The sequence below is a fragment of the Natator depressus genome, chromosome 15 (assembly GCF_965152275.1).
Source record: "Natator depressus isolate rNatDep1 chromosome 15, rNatDep2.hap1, whole genome shotgun sequence".
NCBI classification, from domain to species: Eukaryota; Metazoa; Chordata; order Testudines; family Cheloniidae; genus Natator; species Natator depressus.
Window position 1 is genome coordinate 5,907,870 of NC_134248.1, and position 22,383 is coordinate 5,930,252.

The following is a 22,383-nucleotide window of genomic DNA, read 5'->3' on the forward strand; positions in this document are numbered from 1 at the left end:
ACAGCAGCCAGCCTCCCAGTCCTGGAGCTTCTGCCTTGGTTCGGTCTTTGCAGGACTTGGGCATGATGCAGCAAAGCTGTTGGAGCTTTGGAAGAGCAAAGCACAAGAAGAGCCATGCCCTAATCCCTGCTGGTGCAGTGGGGTGCCTCAGAAGGGGTTTTGCTGGCCCCCCAGGACCACAGAAGGGATGGCCTCAGACTTGCACCAGGCTGGCTCCACTTTCATTTAGAGTGACTACAGAGCAGTGTGGACAGACTCCTCCCCAGGCAGAACTATTGCAGGACCATTATTTATACGTAGGGTGAGTGTCAGCACCTTTATTACAAACCGTTACACAGGCACTGAGCAGAGCACAGCAGGGACATACCACGCCATTGGCAACAGCAGCCCCAGTGTGGAACATTTCACACAACACAAGTGCCAGTGCAGGGCAAGGTGGCACCAACAGAGCATGGAGCAGGCAGGACCCAGAACAGTGTGTGCTAAGTACACCCGCTCTGGCAGTCACAGCAAATTCACAATGCCCATGCGGCACAGCTGCCTCCTGTGGGCTCCAGGAGCAGCCTCAGCCGACAAACAGCCAGGCTGTCAGAACGTAAGCCCAGTGTCCCTTCCCTGCTCTCCATCTCCTGCCTTGTGCAAACCCCTCCCAATGCTTTGTTGCAGGGCCTGGCTGTTGTGCTTTCTGTGGTGCTTGCATCGGCTCTGCACATTTCCTCCTAATAAATACGAGTAGCTAGGCCTCAGCCGGAAGCTCACCAGGTAACAATGCCGTACTCGCAGGTGAGTGTGAGGCTTACACCTGGCCCAAGCCCTACCTGCACCTCACGCTGTGGGGGCAGGGGACAGCTGCCATGACCACTCACGTATGCAGCTGCGGAGGGTGAGGGATATGTACAGTAAACAACAGCCACCTTCACGCTCGCCCTGGGCACTGGCCTAATGTCAGAGCTGGGCTCAGTAGCTCACAGCACAGCAGCCAAGAGGAGACAATGGGCAAAGGAAAACCGTGGGAAAAGGAGCCTCAGCAATGACCTGATGTGCAGGGCAAGGCCTCACCCTGACACCAGGCTGAGGGGAGCCCAAAGCTGGCTTTGCAGGGGAGGCCGCAGCCCAATTTACATGAAAGCTGGCAATAGAGCAGGGACAGCCTAGGGGCTGGAGCCTGCCAGGGCACTGGGGAAGTGAGGGCCTGCCCCCATCCCTGTATGCCACGAGAGCAGCCTGTAGGGCCCCAAGGAAACTGCAAGGGGCTAGGGGCACAGGAGCTGGAGCCCAAAGCAGCCCCTTACAGGGCCTGGTGTTAGCAGTGGGATGGGGTTGAGAAGCAGCTGTCTCATAGATGGGGCCCTAGGCCACTGCAAGCTACTTCAGCACTGAGTCAGGACACAAGTCCCAGGCCATTCTCAGAAACACAGAGCATGCCTAGGTCCTGCCTCTCACTTTCAGAGTGCGGTAGCTGCCAGGCAGGGACTAGCTGGCCTGTGTGTTGTACAGGGCTGAGCGCTGCAAACTAACCCGTGTGTGGGAGGCTGGGGGGACATGAGAGTCAGGCTGATGCACAGGCAGCCCAGCTGCTTGGGATGAGTGAGCGAGGGCACAGCCAGGGTAATGCACTATTCCACTGCACTAGTAAAGTGATTGATTGTCTAGAAACCATTTGCCTGGGAACAGCTAACAAAGGGTATGGGGAATCTCTGCTCCCTCTGCACTTGCCCCTGTGAGGCCATGGATTTACAACCAGAGTGCCTTGCCCTGGCCTCACCTTTGCCATCCCCACTCAGTACGAAGGCCTGGGCTGCCCCCTGCTCATTTCTGTGCCTTTTAGAATAATGGAACCACATGAATGTGCCCTGGGTGTGACCCCACCGAACTAGGTACTTGCACTGGACCTGGACCAGGGCAGGGAATGCCAGCAGGTGCCTGATCAGCACCCAATGGTCTGTGCCAAGAACCCCAGGAAAGCTAGTGCAGAAATGCCCTAATACTTTGCACTTCTAGAGCTTTGCACATTTCAAGTGCTTTACACACATCATCTAATTAAGCCCACAGCTGCTCAGTATAAGCATCACTCGCATTTTACTGATGAGGTGCAGGGAGAAGGGACTCAGCCAAGGCCAGGAGTCCCTGTGAGAGCCAGGATAAAGTCCTGACTCCCAGGCCTACACCCACCTGTGTGTCAACTCTTGCCTGTTTACCAGAGACCCTTCATCATACACCATGGACCACGGTGGGCTCTGGTGGGAATGGCCACATTGGCACTGCTGCCCCCCCAACATTTCAGGACGGGCAGGGCACAGAATGGTGGAACTGTAGAAAAGAAATGTGACCCCTCTGTTGCTATGAGGGTTGTGCTGGGTTTGGGAGGGGATTTGGGCAGAGCAGTTGGGGAAGACGCGGCTTACACATTACTAAGAGCTAGAAGTAGGTAGAGAAAAGCCAGATCCCCATGTGCCAGGGTATGGGAGAGGAGGCAGCCATCACCTCCCTGGTGCTTTTGCTGTGAGTGCCGATGGGGAAGTGTGTATATCACCATCCTGTCTCCAAACACCAGAGTTTGCTCAGGGAAGACCCAGCCCTGGCAGCTCTTTCTGCAGAGGAAAGTGGGGGTTGGGGGGTGTCCTTTTTCACTCAGGGAGGCTGCTATGCCGTGGACGCATCATCGCTTGGCTTCCTCAGTCACCATGTCCGACAGCCCCGTCGAGGGCTGGGGGTTGGGCTGAACCGCCTGCACCGTCTCCTCCAGGCTGCTGCTAGGGAACACCACGTAGCGGGCACTCACATTGCAGGACGTGAGCTCACGCAGGTTCTCTTTGCTGTGCCAGATGCCGTAACCAAAGTACACCAGGAGGCCTGTTGCAGCAGAGAGAGTTTGCTTTAGCAGTAAGGCAAAAGAGCTTGGAGGAGAGGAGCATAACTAAGTAGTGTCTGGCTCAGCCAAGGCAGGAGGGAGAGACCCCCGATGTGTGCGATGGAGACTGACTAGGAAAGAAAGGGAGAATGAAAGCGGGCCCAATGCCAATGCTGCAGGGCCCCACCAGCCCCAGCCCACCTACTCAACCAACTGGCATTTGCCATGGCCCATTGTCTATGGTCCTTCCACCAGTTTCAGACCATGTGACAGTATCACTTCCCTTCTCTTTATAATGGCCCTGACCAGTGTAGTATCCACACAACTTGCTGGCGAGTTAAAAACCAAAGCCCCAACAGGCCACTGGCCTGATTTCCCTTCTTACTTCCCCAGACCAGCCAGGGCCATTTCACTGATTTTTAGTTTTTTAACCCAAGACAATTTTAATTCATTTTCCCACTGACAGCCAGATGCATTTTATCAAACACTTGGCCTACAACTCCCTTGCCTAGCATCACCATGGATGTCAACCAGCTCCTCAGCTTAGAATGGGCCTGCTTCTCAGGAGAGTTAACATCACTGATTAGCCAAACTCCTGAACTCACCTAGGATCAACCAGATGGAGAATCGAAGCCATGTCATGTAGCTCAGCTTCAGCATGAGATAGATGTTCAGGAGAATGCTCAGCGCAGGAGTGAGTGGCACAAGTGGTATCTGCAAGGGAAAGAGCAACCAGTGACCAGGAGAGACCACACCTACGACAGTCACAACTAAGGCTGACCTCACACATTCAAAGGACACTGAAGTGTGGACAACTGCTGAGAAAAATTCTTCAAATGTTGTTGACCTACGACCTCTCCCTTGCTTGCAATGAGTATAATGATATAGGGGTATATGATTGACCTTGATGTTTTGCTTATTAGGTTGAAACAGACATGGGGGGCAAGCAGGTGAACATAAGTAATTGGTTTCAGAGTAGCAGCCGTGTTAGTCTGTATTCGCAAAAAGAAAAGGAGTACTTGTGGCACCTTAGAGACTAGCAAATTTATTTGAGCATAAGCTACAGCTGTAGCTCACGAAAGCTTAGTACTCCTTTTCTTTATAAGTAATTGGGTTACCAGGTTTGCTAGATTAAGGATTTGTTGTAGGAGACCTAATAGAAGTAGTTACACTAAAGGCTGGGTTTTAGTTATGATAGTATAGGCCTAGAGGAATATAACTTTAGGTCCTAGTTTTGCACTCCTATTCACAGAAGGTAAGCAGGAGACCATGAAAGGGACAGGGCAAGATTTCTGAAGAAGGGAGTTCAGGGTGTGTTTGGTCTTTAGGTTACCAGACACTAGGTAGGTAGTTAGACCACACTGCTGCATAGGAGTTGTTAGGAAATAACTGAGAAAGGATTGATGCAAATAGTTAATATTAGGGCTGTCAAACTATTAAAAATACTAATTGCAATTGCAGTTTTAATTGCACTGTTAAACACTAGAATATTAATTTAAGTTTATTATAAACATTTTGGACGTTTTTCTACATTTTCAAATATATTGATTTCAATTACACAGAATACAAAGTGTACAGTGCTCACTATGTTATTTTTTATTACAAATATTTGCACTGGAAAGAGATAAACAAACGATCTTGCTTCAACTTGTAGACTGCACTAAGGGGCATATGAAGGTTTAGCTTATCTGGCACATAAATACCTTCCAACCCTGGCTACAACAGTGCCACATGAACGCCTGTTCTTACTTTCAGGTGACATTGTAAATAAGAATCATGCAGCATTATCTCTTGTATCTCATTTCTCTGAGCGATTGGCTGAACAAGTAGGAGGACTGAGTAGACTTGTAGACACTAAAGTTTTCCATTGTTTTATTTTTTAGTGCAGTTATTTTAAAAAATTCTATGTTTGTAAGTTGTACTTTCAAGATAAAGAGATTATACTACAGTACTTTTATGAGGTGAATTGAAAAATACTATCTTTTGTTTATCTTTTTTTACAATGCAAATATTTAATAAAAATATAAATTGAGCACTGTACACTTCGTGTGCTGTGTTGTAATTGAAATCCATATGTTTGAAAAACATAGATCAGCATCAAAAAATTTAAATTGGCATTCTATTACTGTTTACCGGAGTAATTAAAACTGTGATTAATTGTGATTAATTTTTTAAATCGAGTTAATTTGTTTTGAGTTAATCACTTGAGTGAACTGTAACTAATTAATATTAATTATGCTTAATTTTGGACATTCAGAGATGGAGATGAAGGTGTCAGATGTAGAAGAGCTCTGTGTAACTCAAAAACTTGTCTCTCTCACCAACAGAAGTTGGTCCAATAAAAGAAAAGCCTGCACTTTAGCCACAAGCCCAGCCTTCCTCTCTACTGCAGACATTATTGTGCATGGGCCACTCCAACCTCCCCCAGACCACAGCAAGCAATGAGAATGAAATGGGCAGATGGCTACCTGAAAGGTCTGGGTGCTCTGCTGTTGCTCATGGACCCAAATGAGAAGCATGCTGAGCAGAAATCCCAGGCTGAAGAGCAGCAGCAGCAGGGAGTAGCTCCAGATGGGTAGATGAAGATGGGTGTTGCCAAATACCAAGATGGAGCACAGGCATATGGCAGACACCATCAAGGTAACCACGGCAATGGTGACCACCTCCCCAGGATGGAAGTCGCTGAGGAACTCCAGGTAGGGCTCGAAAGCTGCCTTCAGCTTCCCTGGCTCCCGGTGCACTTTGGCTTTGTACGTGCCCACCAGCTGCAGCTTGTCCGAAAAGGATTCATATTCCTTTAGCTCACTGGGGCCAGTCCCTTCGTTGGGCCCAGGACTGGGCTGGCTCCTGGCAGGCTGAGGGGGAGCTGCCGATTTCTCCTGCTGAAAGCGCAGCACAACAATGCTGGCTGCCACGAAGGTGTAAGCCAGCAGAGTGCCAATGGACAGGAACTGCACCAGGGCCTCCAGGTCGAAGATGAGGGCCATCAGAGCCATGAGCACCCCAAACACCACAATCCCAATCACGGGCACCTGCGTGCGGGGGTGCACTCTGGAGAACACCTGGAAAAAGAGCCCGTCCTCCGCCATGGCGTAAACAATTCTGGGGAGGGAGAAGAGGTTGCTCAGCAGCACCGTGTTCATCGCTGGGGGGGGAGGGAAGGATAAAGAAAGAGAGAGGCCACGGGGTCAGAGTCAGAATCAGAGCCACACACCCGAACCTGCCCATGCCACCCTGGGGACCAGAGTTGGCTCAGGGACAAGGCAGCAGTGCAGTTCCTGAGCTCATGTGCACCTGCCAAGGAGTGCAGGGATCTCTCCCATGAGGAGGTCACAATCAGGCTCATCTGCTCACTCCAGTGGAGGCCATTGCTCCTCAGTGGTTTTAGATCCAGGACCCTGGAGCCCCAGAGAATACTTTGCCATCAGGAGAGATTGCCCGGGAGTAGGAACTCTATCCAGGACTCTGCTTCATTCCCTCAGTCCCAGGACAGATCAACAGGCAACCCCAGACAATGGGAGCAACTCCGAGGGGAGGCAACCTCCAAGGAGGTGGAGTTAGCACACAGCATTTACTATTACACAGCATTGCACAGTGTAGTTAAGTGACTTGCCCGAGGTCACACTGAGAGTCAGTGGCAAACCTGGAAATGGAATACAGGGCTCGGAGCACAAACCAGTAGCCTGGCTATGACTCAGGCCCTGGAAACATGCAGTGCATAACCAGAGATGTTATTTCTTTCACGTACCCTGCCAGAGGACACAGGCCTAGCTACTAGCCCAGGGACTGGGGCACTGGGAGTCTGGACATGAGGTTTCAGCCTGTCCATACTTACCACAAATGGAACCAACAGCTACTATAAACCCTGCCCACGAGTAACCCCTTCTGTAAAACGCATCTGCCAGGGCAGCGTCAGGATCCAGAGTGTGCCAGGGCACCATTAGTGTCAGCACCACGGACACCAGTATATAGACCCCTGTGGCCAGGCCCAAGGAGATGGCTATTGCTCTGGGAACAGCCTTCTGAGGATTTCTGGCTTCTTCACTGGAGGCTGCTATGACATCAAAGCCTACAAAGGCATAGAAGCAGGTGGCCGTGCCTGCCATGATGCCCGACAGTCCATACGGAGCAAAGCCGCCTTCCTGGGCACTCCAGTTCTTGGGCTCTGCGAGAATGAATCCCATAATGAGGATGAAGAGGATCACACCCAAGCTGATGGCAGAGAACACATGGTTAAGCCAGGAGGACACTTTGGCCCCAAAGGAGATGAATGCTGTGGCTATCAGCAGGATGCCTGCTGCCAGGAAATCTGGGTAATGTGCCAGGAACGGCACCTGCCATGTGCCAATGTGGGTCTCGGTGAAATTTTTTATTTTATGACTAAATATGGAATCCAGGTAGCCACTCCATGCCCTTGCCACTGCAGCGCCCCCGATCATGTACTCCAGGAGCACATTCCAGCCAATCAGGAAGGCCCAGATCTCACCCATGGAGACGTAGGTGAACATGTACGCGGAGCCTGTCTTAGGCACCCGGGCACCAAACTCGGCATAACAGAGAGCAGCCAGCAGAGAGGCAAAGCCAGCAATGATGAAAGAGACGATGACAGCAGGGCCAGAGATCTCCTTGGCTACTGTGCCCGTGAGGACATACAGGCCAGAGCCAACCATGCCCCCTATGCCCAGCAGTGTCAAGTCAATGGTGGAGAGGCATCTGTTGAAGGTTGTCTCCATCATGTCATCCTCCAGAGTTTTCACCCGGTTGAGTTTCTGGCAGAAGCGGGTTAGGTCCGCAGAGCGAGGCAGCCGGCCCGCCATCTCAGACAGACAGCCCTGCCCGCAGCAGGGACAGCGGAAGGATGGGGAGGGTCAGAGCAGCGTGTTGCACAGAAGTCTCCACGTCAAAGACCTAGCGAGAATTAAAGAAAGCATGAACCAGCCCCTTTCCCCCCTGTACACACGTGACCCAAACACGAGCCAGCTCCTCTCCCTCCCCGCTCCCCACGGCCACACTTTAACTAACTCAGGTCCAGCAAGCACTAGCCAGGCTCTCAATTGTGTAACACCCAGCATCACATGACCAAGGATACTTCTCTCCAAACTCCCAACGATTACCAGCAGGGGGCAGGCAAGTGGCAAGGGCTCAGAAAGGTTTCAGTTTCCAGCCGAGCCCCTACAATCCCAGCGTCAGGCCTGCCTTGGCTGTTCCTCCAGGAACCACACTGGTTATGGGGAGCTGTGTGTTATGGCTGTACAGTGCAGCCAGGGAATCCAAGAGAAGTAGGGAAGAAGCAATTTTTTATTAAGTATGTATTGGTGTTCCATCAAAAAGTCCCTTCCCAGGAGGATTCCTGCTCACCCAGGAGTGCACCTGTCCTTTGTTAACAGACCACAGAATTGATTCCATACGTGTATCCACAAACCATTTACATGGGAGCCAATGACTTCTTTGAAATGGGTATTTTAGGCAGAGCTGGTAGCGTCACCTCTAGGGAAGCTGACGGACACTTTCAGTGATAAGACGTGTTTTCAGTTGCATATAACTTTGCCAAACATTAAGGGTTTGGGCTGAAATTCCCAATGCTGGGTGTCTACCTCAGCCTGACTCTTTTTAGATGTTATCAGAACCTGTTCAGCTGTTTCTGAGAACAAGATTAAGAGGAAAAAATACATTGTTTTGCCTATGTGCACAAAACCCCGTACAACCATTTCACTGTGAAACTCTAGCCCCTCCAGGCTCTGAAGCAGGGCCTGACATTTGGCAGAGAGGTTACCCTATAGTCCGGGATGTGCCTTTTGCTGTCCCATTGAAAACCTGCCCAAGTTTGGTCACATTTTAAGCCTTTAAGATTTTGGTTCACACATCAACACTCAGTAGAGACTGGCAGCATTATTATCTGAGACCAACTGCATGGTGCATGTACCATTCCCTCCCGGTGCACGTACATGCTGACCAGACTGATGGTATTCTGTCCCCACAGAGCATGCTCCACCCCAGGACAGTGGGGGCTCAGCAGGACTTTCCCTCTAATTCCTCCTCCCAGCTGCTGGGGGCTGCTGTGGGGACAGGCTCAGGACAAGGCAGCAGTCTGGCTCAAATAAAAAGGGTGGAGGAGCAGAGGGGGGAAAAGAGGGGCAGAGGCTGGAGTAGGAGCAGAGGGGGAGGGGGCAGAAGGGTCCTCAATCATAAGAGGACACTCCCCTCCAGAACCTGTAACTGAACCCAGGATTCCTGCATCTCCACACTCCTCTGCTGTTAGCCAACAGCTATGAAACCCACTGGCAAAGTGGCTGCTTCATCCCCCTTTAGTGGATGGTTCCTCGCAAGCGAACAGTCTGCTAATGCTCAGAGGTCTGTGCTGTGCATCTAAAGGTTCCAACTCTGCTGGTGACCCAAGTACGGTCCAAAATGAACAAACAGAAATGTTATTGTGGCTTTTAAAAAAAAAATGTATGAAACTACATTTTAAAAAAATCTGTTTCTCTCGTGCTGAATGTTTAGTGTATGTTTGTTCCTCCATTTTTTAAACTGCAGCTGAGTAAAACAACCTGCCTTGGAATTGGTGGTTTACAGCAATGAGCAGGATCAGCTCCCGAACAGATGCTGAGGGCCTCTGGCTAGCATGGTACTAGGGGAGGAGCTATGCTATGCACTCTTACGTGTGTAACCCACACACCTCCTGGGTGTGGTTTCTGTCCCATCAAGTGGCACCAAGACCACTTAGAGAGAGAGATTAATGAGTCTGCTCTACAGCCTTAACTAACAGCCACATGGCTTTTAGCTCACGCAGTAGAGGCTTGTGCACTAAGCTCCAGAGACCCCAGTTCAATCCCACCCACCTGTGACAGGGGTCTGTTGGCATTACACAAGGATATCTCAGAGATCTTCCTGGGCAAAGCACAATTCAGGAAAGGAGAAGACAATCTACAGACGGTGGCTGGGTGCAGGGAGAACAGATAAGGGATGAATTAGGCCCCCCTGTGTTTAAGCAGAAAATGTATCAACATTCCAGGTAGACAGAGTCACAGGTTTAAGATTAGAATGGACCCCCAGATCATCATGTCTGACCTTCTGTATAGCACAGGCCACCAACCCCTCCAGCCACCCCCACACCAAACCCAACAACCAGAATTAGACCAACATATTTCAGACCCCAGGAGACTAGACTATTCTGTGCCACAGGCAGAGAAGAGGAGGGACCCAGGGTGAACCAATGCCCGAGGCAATGGCAGGGAATCAATTTAGTGAGACATGCTGAGATCACTCTAGCAACTGACCCACACCCGATGCTGCTGAGAAAGATGAAAATCCCCCAAGGTCACTGCTAATCTGACCTGGGGGAAATTCCTTCCCAATCCCAAATATGGTGATCAATTAGACCCTGAGCATGTGAGCAAGACTCAATAGCCAAGTCCTGAGAGAGAATTTGCAGAACCACCTGAGAGCACTGACCCATCCCATCTAGGTCCCAGATCCAGCCGTGGCCATCTCTGATGCTTCAGAGGAAGGATCCGTCTCACCCCAAACACCAGAATACATTGGGGGCCATTCCTTTCTGGCCTCTACAAGTGACCAGCTGAAGTCCTGAAGCACAGGATTTTAGGAACATAAGACATGAACTGGAAGAGACTACCATGGCTGCTGAGTCCTGCCCCCAATACCACAAGTAACCCCATCATACAATCTCACTCATAAATTTGTCAAGCTCTATCTTAAAACTAGTTATGGTTTTTTCCCACATAGCTCCTATTGGGAAGCTGTTTTTCCTCAATCTTCTGATGGCTAGAAAGCTTCTTCTAATCTCAGGCCTAAATTTGTTCATAGACAGTTTATCCCCATTTGTTCTTGTGCCAACATTGTGCTTTAGTTTAAATAGCTCTTCACCCGCCATAAAATTTACCCACTTCCACTCCCCTTCCTCCCCGATGTAATTATAGAGTGCACAGATCCCTCTCAGCCTTCTTTTTCCAAGGCTAAAAAAGCCAAGCTCTTAATTTCCTCTACTAAGACAGGCTCTCCATTCCCCTGATTAACCTAGTAGCCCTTCTCTGCATCTGTTCCAGCTGGTGTGGGGGTTTTTGGTTTTAACATGGGTGACCAGAAGCGTACACAGTATTCCAGAGGAGGTCTTACCAGTGTCTTGTACAATGGCATTAATACTTCAATATCTTTACAGAAAATGCCTTGCCTGATTCACCCGAGGATCACATTTGCTTTTTCACAGCCACATCACATTGGCAGCTCACAGTCATCCTACAATTAACCCACATACACAGGTCTCTTTCCTTCTTGGTCACGTCCAACTGATGAGCCTCCAGCTTGTAGCAGAAATTCTTGTTATTAGTCCCTAGCTGCATGAGCTGGAACTTTGTACTATTAAATTTCATCCCATTTCTCTTACCCCAGTCCTCTAGGTCATTCGGTTCTTCTTGTGTACTAGTCTGACCCCCCTCTGTACTGATGGTGCCCCTCAACTTTGTGTCATCAGCAAATTTCATTAGCTCTCGTCCTACTTCTTGTGCCAAGGTCCTTAATAAAAATATTCAAGATTGGCCCCAAGACTGATCCTTGAGTAGCCTTCCGCCAGCCCATCATTCACTTTTCAGCACAACCCGTTGTCTTTTCTCCTTTAGCTAGTTACCACCTTACAATTCTTGTACAAACTCCCATCTTCTTCTGCTTCACTAATAACATAGTACCGTATCAAATGCTTTACTGTTATTAGATCTATGGCATTTCCCTCACCTAAAATATCAATGATCAAAGAAAGACATTGGGTTGGCTTGGCATTGTCTTCCTTTGGTAAACCCATGCTGCATTCATAGAATCTCAGGGTTGGAAGGGACCTCAGGAGGTCATCTAGTCCAACCCCCTGCTCAAAGCAGGACCAATCCCCAATTTTTGCCCCAGATCCCTAAATGGCCCCCTCAAGGATTGAACTCACAGTCCTGGGTTTAGCAGGCCAATGCTCAAACCACTGAGCTAATCCCCCTTGATTGTGTCCCTTTTTCCATTTACTTCCATATATTTAATTATTCTTTCCTTCTCAATTTATTTTAAAGCCTTATATACTACTGAGGTCAGACTAAGGGTATTTCTCCACAGCAACTAGACACCTGCGGCTGGCCCGTGCCTGCCAACTCAGGCTCATGGGGCTCAGGCTGAGGGGTGGTTCCATTGCATTCCAGGCTCAAGCTGAAGCCAGGGTTCTGGGACCCTGCAAGGCTCCAGCCCGAGCCTGGAAGTCTACAGTTCAATGAAGCAGCCGAAGCTCCGCAAGCCCGAGTCGGCTGGCACAGGCCAGCTGCAGGTTTTTCTTTGCTGTGTAGACAGACCCTGACAGGTCTATCATTGCCCAGATCACTCCCCTGCCCCCCTTTCTTAAGTATTACATTAGTGATTTGCCAGTCACATGGTACCACCCTCAGTTTGATAGTTTTATTAACATCCTTGCTACTGGATTTAAATTTCACGTGCCAGCTCTTTCAGTATTCTTGGATGGAAATTACTGGGTCCCCCCCAACGTGAGCACAGTAAGCTCTTAAAGTGTGGCTGCCGCCTCAGACGTGGCTTGGAATTGGCAGGGAGGGGAGGAGAACAAAGGTGACCAGGTGCTGCTTTTGTGCCTTCGTGTGTCAACCAAAGCATTCCAGGGGCTGCCCTACTTATGGTTCCTGCCTATGGAGCCATCCAGCAAACCAGGACAGCCAGAGCGCAGTGCCCGGGCAATTCCCCTCCCCTCCTCCACCAACACTCCTCTCCCAGCATGCCCCTAACCTTGGGGCAATGAGCAGCCCCCCCTTTAACATCAGTTGTCCTCCCCCCTTCACTAGGGGAATCCCTGTGCTTGGGCTCCACCCCCTTTTATGCTAAACACACTATGTAAAGGACTTAGCACATGGCCCAGAATCAGGGCATTGGCTAGCACAGCAAAGAGCCCTAGTCTATCGACCTTCTGGGCACGCTGCAAAGATCATTGTTCCCGAGCTGCTTGAAACTGCAGGTCACAAAGATCTCGGGTCATTCCCAGCTGCTGGGCTACTGATGTGAATTACTGGTCAATGGTGGCTACTGGACTAGTTCACTTTTATCACACATTTCCAGAGTGTCAGGAGTGCGTGGGCTCCTTGTACTGACTATATAACTGTATAACCCTAAACAAGTACAGTCAGGCAGTGAGGGGCCCTGTGCCATGCTCCCTATGAGATGATCGTCACTGGCCGGGCCTTGGGGACAGGGCTGCCCCTTTCTCCACCATACTGCTGAGGTGGTGAGAGCAGGCCCCGACTCAAGGTACGTCTATACTGCAGTCATTCCCTGTGATTGCAGTATAAACAGACCCTCACTGTCCCAGCTCCTGCGGTGTTCCCTCCTCTGGTGTGCAACCCACACCCACTCCAGGTGGCTCTGTCCCTCTCTAGTAGTGGCTTGCCCACATCCAGAGGTTGATGAGCCTGCTAGAGCTTTGGCTAACAGAGCCGGTTCTTTCAGCTCAGTCAGAAGTGGTGCCTGCATTTCGAACCAGACAGCCCCAGTAACGGCGCTGCAGACCACCCACTTGGGGAATCGTGTAACACCTTCTCCCCATGCTTCGGAGACCAGCCTCTCCCTCTATTCGGGGCCAGGCTGTCCCACTTGCCTGTCAAGCTCTCAGCTCCCTGAAGCCTCCCTAACCTCCCAGGACCAAACCACCCGTCCCAAGCTCTCTGCCCCACAGGGGTCTCAGTTCCCACACAACCCTAAGCTCCACCCACTACTCCCAACAACCCTCCCTGCTCCCCCAGCCTAACTATCCCCTCCCCCGGCTCTCAGAGCTACCCCAGCTCCTCCCAGGAGCCCTGAACCTGGTAGCTTCCTGACCCTGGCTCCTCTCCACCCATTGATCCAAGCTGCTCCGAGCTTCCCAGCTGCTTTTACCCTAAAGCCACTTGTTCAACCAGGGCGATAGCTCACCCAGGCCCCACCCCTCATATACCCACTGGCTCCAGCTATTGGTCCCTTAATTCCAGCCTCCTGCTCCTCTGGCCTCAGCTTCTCCCCACCCGCCATTACCCACTGCCCTGCTTTCTCCAGCCCACCAGTAACACCATCCTCCAGTTTGCTTTCATCTGCCCCAATCGACCCCCACCCCAGGCCTGAGGCCTCAGTTACTCTGCCCTCACTGGCTGCAGTGCCCTCTGGGGGAGGGGGAATGGGTTTTTTCTCCCCCTTCCTGCATCTTTCAGGGGTGGCCAGCTCCCTCTATCCCAAGGGACCACCAATGGAGCTTGACCACTAGCTCCAAATCCTCTGGGAACTCCAATTTTCAGGGGAAAGGATGCACCCCCCTCCCAGCACCAGGGCAATGCCCAGACAGCAAACAAGCCAGCCCCTCCTGCTCCCAGCTGGGGCCCAGGCAGACAGGCAAGCTGGGCAGAGATTTTTGTGCTCAGATACAGGTACTGTGGGAGCACAGGCAGACCCTGTCCCCAAGAGGACTGGCTCCCCCTTCCCCTCCCAGCCTGGCCATCTGGGGGATGCAGGGAGGAAGCTGGGAGATCAGCACCTGCTGCTACCTGTCCGGCTCGGGGTGGAAGCAGTTCTCCCAGACCCAGGCTAGCACGACTGAGCCGGAGGAGCAAAGGAACAGACGTCAGAGCCTCCGCCTCCAGTAGGTCTGCGCTAGCGCACGGTGCCAAGGGGGATGGGGTGCAAGGGCGGGGACCGGTCCTGTGCGCCCAGCCCCCAGCAGTGGGGCTGGCGGGGGGGCACCTTCCCCCTCCCGCCTGCCGCGACCCCACGGGGATGGGCCCGACCCTGGGCAGCACAGGTGCCGCGGTGCCAGGGGGTCGGGCCGCGCTTACCTGCCCCGGCGCCGGGCCGCAGAGAGGATCGTGCGTCTCTGGCCGTGCGGGCCGCCGCGCCCCGTGTGCGGGCCGCCGCGCCCCGTGTGCGGGCCGCGGGGATCGCCCTCCGCTCCCCTCTGCCCGGCGCGGCAGGAGCGAGCAAAGCGCCGCTGCTCGGCTCGGCTCGGCTCGGCGCGGCGCGGCGCGGGGGCGGTGGCCGGGGCAGCCGTGCCCACCACCGGGCGGGGGGCGCTGCCGTCACTCGCCGCCTCGCCGCGGAGGAACCAGCTGGTCCCCGCCTTATTTACCTTCGCGCCGCGCTCGCCCCGCCCCGCCGCCGGGCCCGGATCAGGCTGTGCCCGGGCATCGCGCCGCAGACTCGGCTTGCGCTCAGCCCAGGGCTGCTTCTGTGGTGGCCCCGGGGACCGCACCGACCAGGGCGGCGTCTCTTCCCTCGCGACCTTTTCTGCGCGCCCGTCACCGTGGTATCTGAGCCTCCCACGAAGGCTCCTTTTCCCAGCTCCCCGGGGGGGGAGGGCGAGTACCCCCGGGTCACAGATGGGGAGCTGGGACACAGAGACAAAGGCGGCCGCTGATCTGTGTCCAGTCAGACCTCGAGCTGCGCTCCATTACTGACCCTTTGGGCAACCCTGGCTGGGAATCAGGCATTGGCCGCAATGCTTGTGATGAACGAGGCACTTTCCAACCACGAAGGACAGTCCCTGGCCCTGCACCAAGCGGCTTACAGCCGAAGGACAGACAGACTAGGGCTAGTTAAAGGAAATCTGGGACAGAGACAAGGCTTGAAGTGGTTCCATTGGGCACAGCTCTGTTACCTGAACCAGGAGACCCTCCTGGCTCCTACCGCTGCACATTCACTATCCCCGATCCTCTGGCTTAGGCCAGTGTTTCAGGCAGATGACCCCTCTCCCCAGTTGTCACAACTCCCCTCCCCTTTACATTTAATAGAAAAGTAAGATTAAAAATGGATCAATGCCAACAGTGATCAGCCTATAGAGCTGATTCCGGGGGGCGGGGTTGGAGAGGTTAACAGAGTACTCCACCTTAAAGGGGGAGGGAGGGAGATTTTATTTGCTTCAGACAGCAGTAAAGTTTTCAGCACCTCCCACTTGCTTTTTGTGATCCCCTTTGTTGTGACCCACTGGCTGAGAAATTCTCTCTGCACTACGAAATTAGGTCGAATTTATAGAAGTCGTTTTTTTTAGAAATCGTTTTTATATAGTCAATTGTGTGTGTGCCCACACAAAATGCTCTAAGTGCATTAAGTGCATTAACTCGGCGGGGTGCATCCACAGTACCAAGGCTAGCGTGGACTTCCGGAGTGTTGCACTGTGGGTAGCTATCCCACAGTTCCCGCAGTCTCTGCCGCCCATTGGAATTCTGGGTTGAGATCCCAATGCCTGATGGGGCAAAAAAGATTGTCGTGGGTGGTTCTGGGTACATGTCATCAGGCCCTCCCTCCCTCTGTGAAAGCAATGGCAGACAATCATTTCACGCCTTTTTTCCTGAGTTACCTGTGCAGATGCCATACCACGGCAAGCATGGAGCCCGCTCAGGTAACCATCACCGTATGTCTCCTGGGTGCTGGCAGACGTGGTACTGCATTGCTACACAGCAGCAACCCATTGCCTTGTGGTAGCAGATGGTGCAATAGGCCTGATAACCATCGTCATCATGTCCGAGGTGCTCCTGGCCACCTTGGTAAGGTCAGTCAGGAGCGCTTGGGCAGACATGGGCGCAGAGACTACATTAGGAGTGACTTGACCAGGTCACTCTCTTTAGTCCTGCCGGCAGTCCTATTGTACCATCTTATGGTGACCAGCCAGGAGATGTGGATGGCTTGCAGTCCTACTGCACTGTCTGCTGCCAGCCAAAGATGTAAAAGATAGATGGAGTGGATCAAAACAAGAAATAGACCAGATTTGTTTTGTATTCATTTGATCCCTCCCTCCATGAAATCAATGACCAACAATCATTTTGGTGAGGTCTGTCAAGGGCACCTTGAAAACTTAAATGGCGATTCAGTCCTACCTGAAATACAAGAGGAAGGGGTGGTTTAGTGGGTTGAGCATTGGCCTGCTAAGCTCAGGGTTTTGAGTTCAATCCTTGAGGGAGCCATTCTGTGTAATAGTTGTTTTTGTTTCTCTTTGATGTAAACCCACCCCCTTTGTTGATTTTAATTCCCTGTAAGCCAACTCTGTAAGCCATGTCGTCAGTCGCCCCTCCCTCCGTCAGAGCAATGGCAGACAATCGTTCTGCGCCTTTTTTCCATGCAGACTCCATACCACGGCAAGCATGGAGCCCGCTCAGATCACTTTGGCAATTAGGAGCACATTAAACACCACGCACATTATCCAGCAGTATATGCAGCACCAGAACCTGGCAAAGCGAAACTGGGCGAGTAGGCGATGTCAGCGCGGTGACAAGAGTGATGAGGACATGGACACAGACTTCTCTCAAAGCACGGGCCCTGACAATGAGGGCATCATGGTGCTAACGGGGCAGGTTCATGGCGTGGAATGCCAATTCTGGGCCTGGGAAACAAGCACAGACTGGTGGGACTGCATAGTGTTGTGGGTCTGGGATGATTCCCAGGGGCTCCGAAACTTTCGCATGTGTAAGGGCACTTTCATAGAACTTTGTGACTTGCTTTCCCCTGCCCTGAGGCACAAGAATACCAAGATGAGAGCAGCCTTCACAGTTCACAAGTGAGTGGCAATAGTCCTGTGGAAGCTTGCAATGCCAGACAGCTACCGGTCAGTCGGGAATCAATTTGGAGTGGGCAAATCTACTATAAGGGCTGCTGTGATGCAAGTAGCCAACACAATCAAAGATCTGCTGATATCAAGGGTAGTGACCCTGAGAAATGTGCAGGTCATAGTGGATGGCTTTGCTGCAATGGGATTCCCTAACTGTGGTGGGGCCATAGACGGAACCCATATCCCTATCTTGGCACCGGAGCACCAAGCCGGTGAGTACATAAACCGCAAGGGGTACCTTTCAATAGTGCTGCAAGCACTGGTGGATCACAAGGGACGTTTCACCGACATCAATGTGGGATGGCCGGGAAAGGTAGATGACGCTCGCATCTTCAGGAACTCTGGTCTGTTTCAAAAGCTGCAGGAAGGGACTTTATTCCCAGACTAGAAAATAACCATTGGGGATGTTGAAATGCCTATAGTTATCCTTGGGGACCCAGCCTACCCCTTAATGCCATGGCTCATGAAGCCATACACAGGCAGTCTGGACAGTAGTCAGGAGCTGCTCAACTACAGGCTGAGCAAGTGCAGAATGGTGGTAGAATGTGCATTTGGACGTTTAAAAGCGTGCTGGCGCAATTTACTGACTCGGTTAGACCTCAGCGAAACCAATATTCCTACTGTTATTACCGCTTGCTGTGCGCTCCACAATATCTGTGAGAGAGAGGGGGAGATGTTTATGGCGGGGTGGGAGGTTGAGGCAAATCGCCTGGCCACTGGTTACGCGCAGCCAGATACCAGGGCAGTTAGAAGAGCACAGGAGGGCACAGTGCACATCAGAGAAGCTTTGAAAACCAGTTTCATAACTGGCCAGGCTACGGTGTGACAGTTCTGTTTGTTTCTCCTTGATGAACCTCCCCTCCCCCTTTTTGGTTCACTATACTTCCCTGTAAGCTAACCACCCTCCCCTCCTCCCTTTGATCAGCACTTGCAGAGGCAATAAAGTTATTGTTGCCTTGCATTCATGCTTTCTTTATTAATTCATCACACAAATAGGGGGATAACTGCCAATGCAACCCAGGAGGGGTGGTGGAGGAGGGAAGGACAAGGCCACACAGCACTTTAAAACTTATTGAATGCCAGCCTTCTGTTGCTTGGGCAATCCTCTGGGGTAGAGTGGCTGGGTGGCCGGCGGCGACCCCACCGCGTTCTTGGGCATCTGGATGAGGAGGCTATGGAACTTGGGGAGGAGGGCGGTTGGTTACACAGGGGCTGTAGTGGCAGTCTGTGCTCCAGCTGCCTTTCCTGCAGTTCAACCATACGCTGTAGCATATTAGTTTGATCCTCCAGCAGCCTCAGCATTGAATCCTGCCTCCTCTCATCACGCTGCCGCCACCTTTCAGCTTCAGCCCTCTCTTCAGCCCTCCACTTACTCTCTTCAGCCCGCCACCTCTCCTCCTGGTCATTTTGTGCTTTCCTGCACTCTGACATTGTCTGCCTCCACACATTCATCTGTGCTCTGTCAGTGTGGGAGGACAAAATGAGCTCAGAGAACATTTCATCACAAGTGCAGTTTTTTTCGCCGCCTTATGTTCGCTAGCCTCTGGGAAGAAGAAGATCCTGTGATCCTTGAAACCCATGCAGCTGGTGGAGGAGAAAAAAAAAGGGACAGTGGTATTTAAAAAGACACTTATAGAACAATGGGTACACTCTTTCACGGTAAACCTTGCTGTTAACATTACATACATAGCACATGTGCTTTCGTTACAAGGTCGCATTTTGCCTCCCCCCACCATGTGGCTAGCCCCTCCCCCCTCCCCGTGGCTAACAGTGGGGAGCATTTCTGTTCAGCCGCAGGCAAACAGCCCAGCAGGAACGGGCACCTCTGAATGTCCCCTTAAGAAAAGCACCCTATTTCAACCAGGTGACCATGAATGATATCACTCTCCTGAGGATAACACAGAGAGAGAGAGAATGGATGTTGTTTGAACGCCAGCAACCATACACTGCAATGCTTTGTTCTACAATGATTCCCGACTACATGCTACTGGCCTGGCATGGTAAAGTGTCCTACCACGGTGGACGGAATAAGGCTGCCCTCCCCAGAAACCTTTTGCAAAGGCTTTGGGACTACATCCAGGAGAGCCGCGAATGCTAGGGCAAATTAATCATTAAAATATGCTTGTTTTTAAACCATGTATACTATTTTAAAAAGGTACGCTCACCAGAGGTCCCTTCTCTGCCTGGCGGGTCCGGGAGGCAGCCTTGGGTGGGTTTGGGGGGTACTGGCTCCAGGTCCAGGGTGAGAAACAGTTCCTGGCTGTCAGGAAAACCGGTTTGTCCACTTGCTTGCTGTGAACTATCAATCATCATCATCATCTTCCTCGTCCCCAAAACCTGCTTCTGTGTTGCCTCCATCTCCATTGAAGGAGTCAAACAACACGGCTGGGGTAGTGGTGGCTGAACCCCCTAAAATGGCATGCAGCTCATCATAGAAGTGGCATGTTTTGGGCTCTGACGCAGAGCAGCTGTTTGCCTCTCTGGTAGGCTTGCCTCAGCTCCTTAAGTTCCACGCGGCACTGCTTTGGGTCCCTGTTATGGCCTCTGTCCTTCGTGCCCTGGGAGATTTTGACAAATGTTTTGGCATTTTGAAAACTGGAACGGAGTTCTGATAGCACGGATTCCTCTCCCCATACAGCGATCAGAGCCCGTACCTCCCGTTCGGTCCATGCTGGAGCTCTTTTGCGATTCTGAGACTCCATCATGGTCACCTCTGCTGATGAGCTCTGCACTCACCTGCAGTTTGCCACGCTGGCCAAACAGGAAATTTAAATTCAAAAGTTCACGGGCCTTTTCCTGTCTACCTGGCCAGTGCATCTGAGTTGAGAGTGCTGTCCAGAGCGGTCACAATGGAGCATTCTGGGATAGCTCCCGGAGGCCAATACTGTCTAATTGCGTCCACAGTACCCCAAATTCGACCCAGCAAGGCCGATTTCAGCGCTAATCCCCTCGTCGGGGGTGGAGTAAGGAAATCGATTTTAAGAGCCCTTTAAGTCGAAAAAAAGAGCTTTGTTGTGTGGACGGCTGCAGGGTTAAATCCATTTAACGCTGCTAAATTCGACCTCAACTCCTAGTGTAGACCAGGGCTTAGCCAGTACTGAATGCTGATTTGAGGCAACCTTTTGAATTGTGCCTAAGTGACTTAGGAATGGAACTTAGGCTTCTATGTATCTAAAAACCCTAGACTTCCAAAATGACAAATTATTTAGGAAATTCTACCCTTGATCTTTTTCTGCAGCAAGAGTCAGCCATCTGATAAATCCTTTCAGAAGTTTAAGACTTCTTTTAACTTGGGTCCAAGTGACTAATGACTCCTACAACTACATAGGCACAAAGAGGCAGATATCCCCCAGGCTGGGGCATGCACCAGCTCCTGGAAAGTAACAGTCACAGAGCTATTAGCATTCTGACAGCAAAACACAATGGTTCCTCCTAGAGGCAGCACACACACAGAGCCTGGTCTACACTACAAGTTTGTCGGATTTAGCCGTATTAAATCTGAATTAACCCTGCACCCATCCACACAAAACAAAGACATTTTTTCAACATAAAGGGCTCTTAAAACCGATTTTTGTACTCCTCCCCAACGAGGGGATTAGTGCCGAAATCGACATCGCCGTTTCGAATTAGGGTTAGTGTGGATGCAATTCGAAGGTATTGGCCTCCGGAAGCTATCCCACAGTGCACCATTGTGACCGCTCTGGACAGCACGCTGAACTCGGATGTACTGGCCAGGTGTACAGAAAAAGCCCCGGGAACTTTTGAATCTCATTTCATGTTTGGCCAGGCGAGATCAGCAGCACAGGTGACCCAGAATTGAAAAAGAGCTCCAGCATGGACCAAACTGGAGGTACTGGATCTGATTGCTGTCTGGGGAGTCCACTGAATGCATCCAATGAAGTGAGCTGGAGCTCACGAAAGCTTGTGCTCAAATAAATTTGTTAGTCTCTAAGGTGCCACAAGTCCTCCTTTTCTTTTAGTGTGGGGAGAGGAATCCATGCTCTCAGAACTACGTTCCAGAAGATAAAATGCCAAAACATTTCAAAAAAATCTCAGAGGCCATGAGGGACAGAAGCTACATCAGGGACGCAACACAGTGCCACATGAAACTTAAGGAGCTCAGACAAGCATACCAGAAAACCAAAGAATCAAATGGATGCTCCGGGACAGAGCCCCAAACTTGCCACTTCTACGATGAGCTGCATGCAATTCTAGGGGGGGCCCGCCACCACTACCCTACCCCTGTTCGTGGACTCTGATGATGGGATACACTCCACCATGGCTGAGGATTTTGCAGATAGGGAAGATGAGGAGGAGGATGAGCTTGAGGAGAGCACACAGCACACCCTTCTCCCCGACAGCCAGGATCTTTTTGTCACCCTGACTGAAATACCCTCCCAACCCAACGAAGCTGGAGAAGGGACCTCTGGTAAGTGTACCTTTTAAAATAATACAGGCTATAAAAGGAAGCATTTTTTAATGATTAAGTAGCCCTGAGGACTTGGGATGCATTCATGGCCAGTACTGCTACTGGAAAAGTCTGTTAACGTGTCCGGGGATGGAGCGGAAATCCTCCAGGGACATCTCCATGAAGCTCTCCTGGAGGTACTCTAAAAGCCTTTGCAGAAGGTTTCTGGGGAGAGCAGCCTTATTCCGTCCTCCATGGTAGGACACTTTACCACGCCATGCTAGTAGCAAGTAATCTGGTATCATTGCATGACAAAGCCTGGCAGCGTATGGTCCCGGTGTTTGCTGGCATTCAAGCAACATCTGTTCTTTATCTCTCTGTGTTATCCTCAGGAGAGTGATATCATTCATGGTAACCTGGTTGAAATAGGGGAATTTAATTAAGGGGACATACAGAGGTGCCCGTTCCTACTGGGCTGTTTGCCTGTGGCTGAAAAGAAATCCTCCCCACAGTTAGCCA

The 22,383-nt window shown here is 51.4% G+C and overlaps 1 protein-coding gene across 1 annotated transcript; it reads right to left on the reverse strand.

Moving 5' to 3' along the window:
* Positions 1–302: 302 nt before the first annotated feature.
* SLC7A4 (solute carrier family 7 member 4) lies at positions 303–14,817 on the reverse strand. Its single transcript, XM_074972942.1, has 5 exons — positions 14,695–14,817; positions 6,687–7,759; positions 5,320–5,996; positions 3,457–3,565; positions 303–2,853 (listed from the first exon to the last, which is right to left on the reverse strand). The coding sequence occupies exons 2-5, from the start codon at positions 7,666–7,668 to the stop codon at positions 2,660–2,662; spliced, it is 1,962 nt and encodes a 653-aa protein (XP_074829043.1). The 5' UTR covers positions 7,669–7,759; positions 14,695–14,817; the 3' UTR covers positions 303–2,659.
* Between the last annotated feature and the right edge of the window lie 7,566 nt (positions 14,818–22,383).

Bases quoted from the DNA above. Each gene is read 5' to 3' on its own strand.
- SLC7A4 (XM_074972942.1), bottom strand. From the start codon at position 7,668: ATGGCGGGCCGGCTGCCTCGCTCTGCGGACCTAACCCGCTTCTGCCAG. The intron at 5,997-6,686 runs GTAAGTATGGAC...CTCCCCCCCCAG, and splicing joins AGCTGTTGGTTCCATTTGTG to CGATGAACACGGTGCTGCTG. The intron at 3,566-5,319 runs GTAGCCATCTGC...TTTCCCTTGCAG, and splicing joins AGAGCACCCAGACCTTTCAG to ATACCACTTGTGCCACTCAC.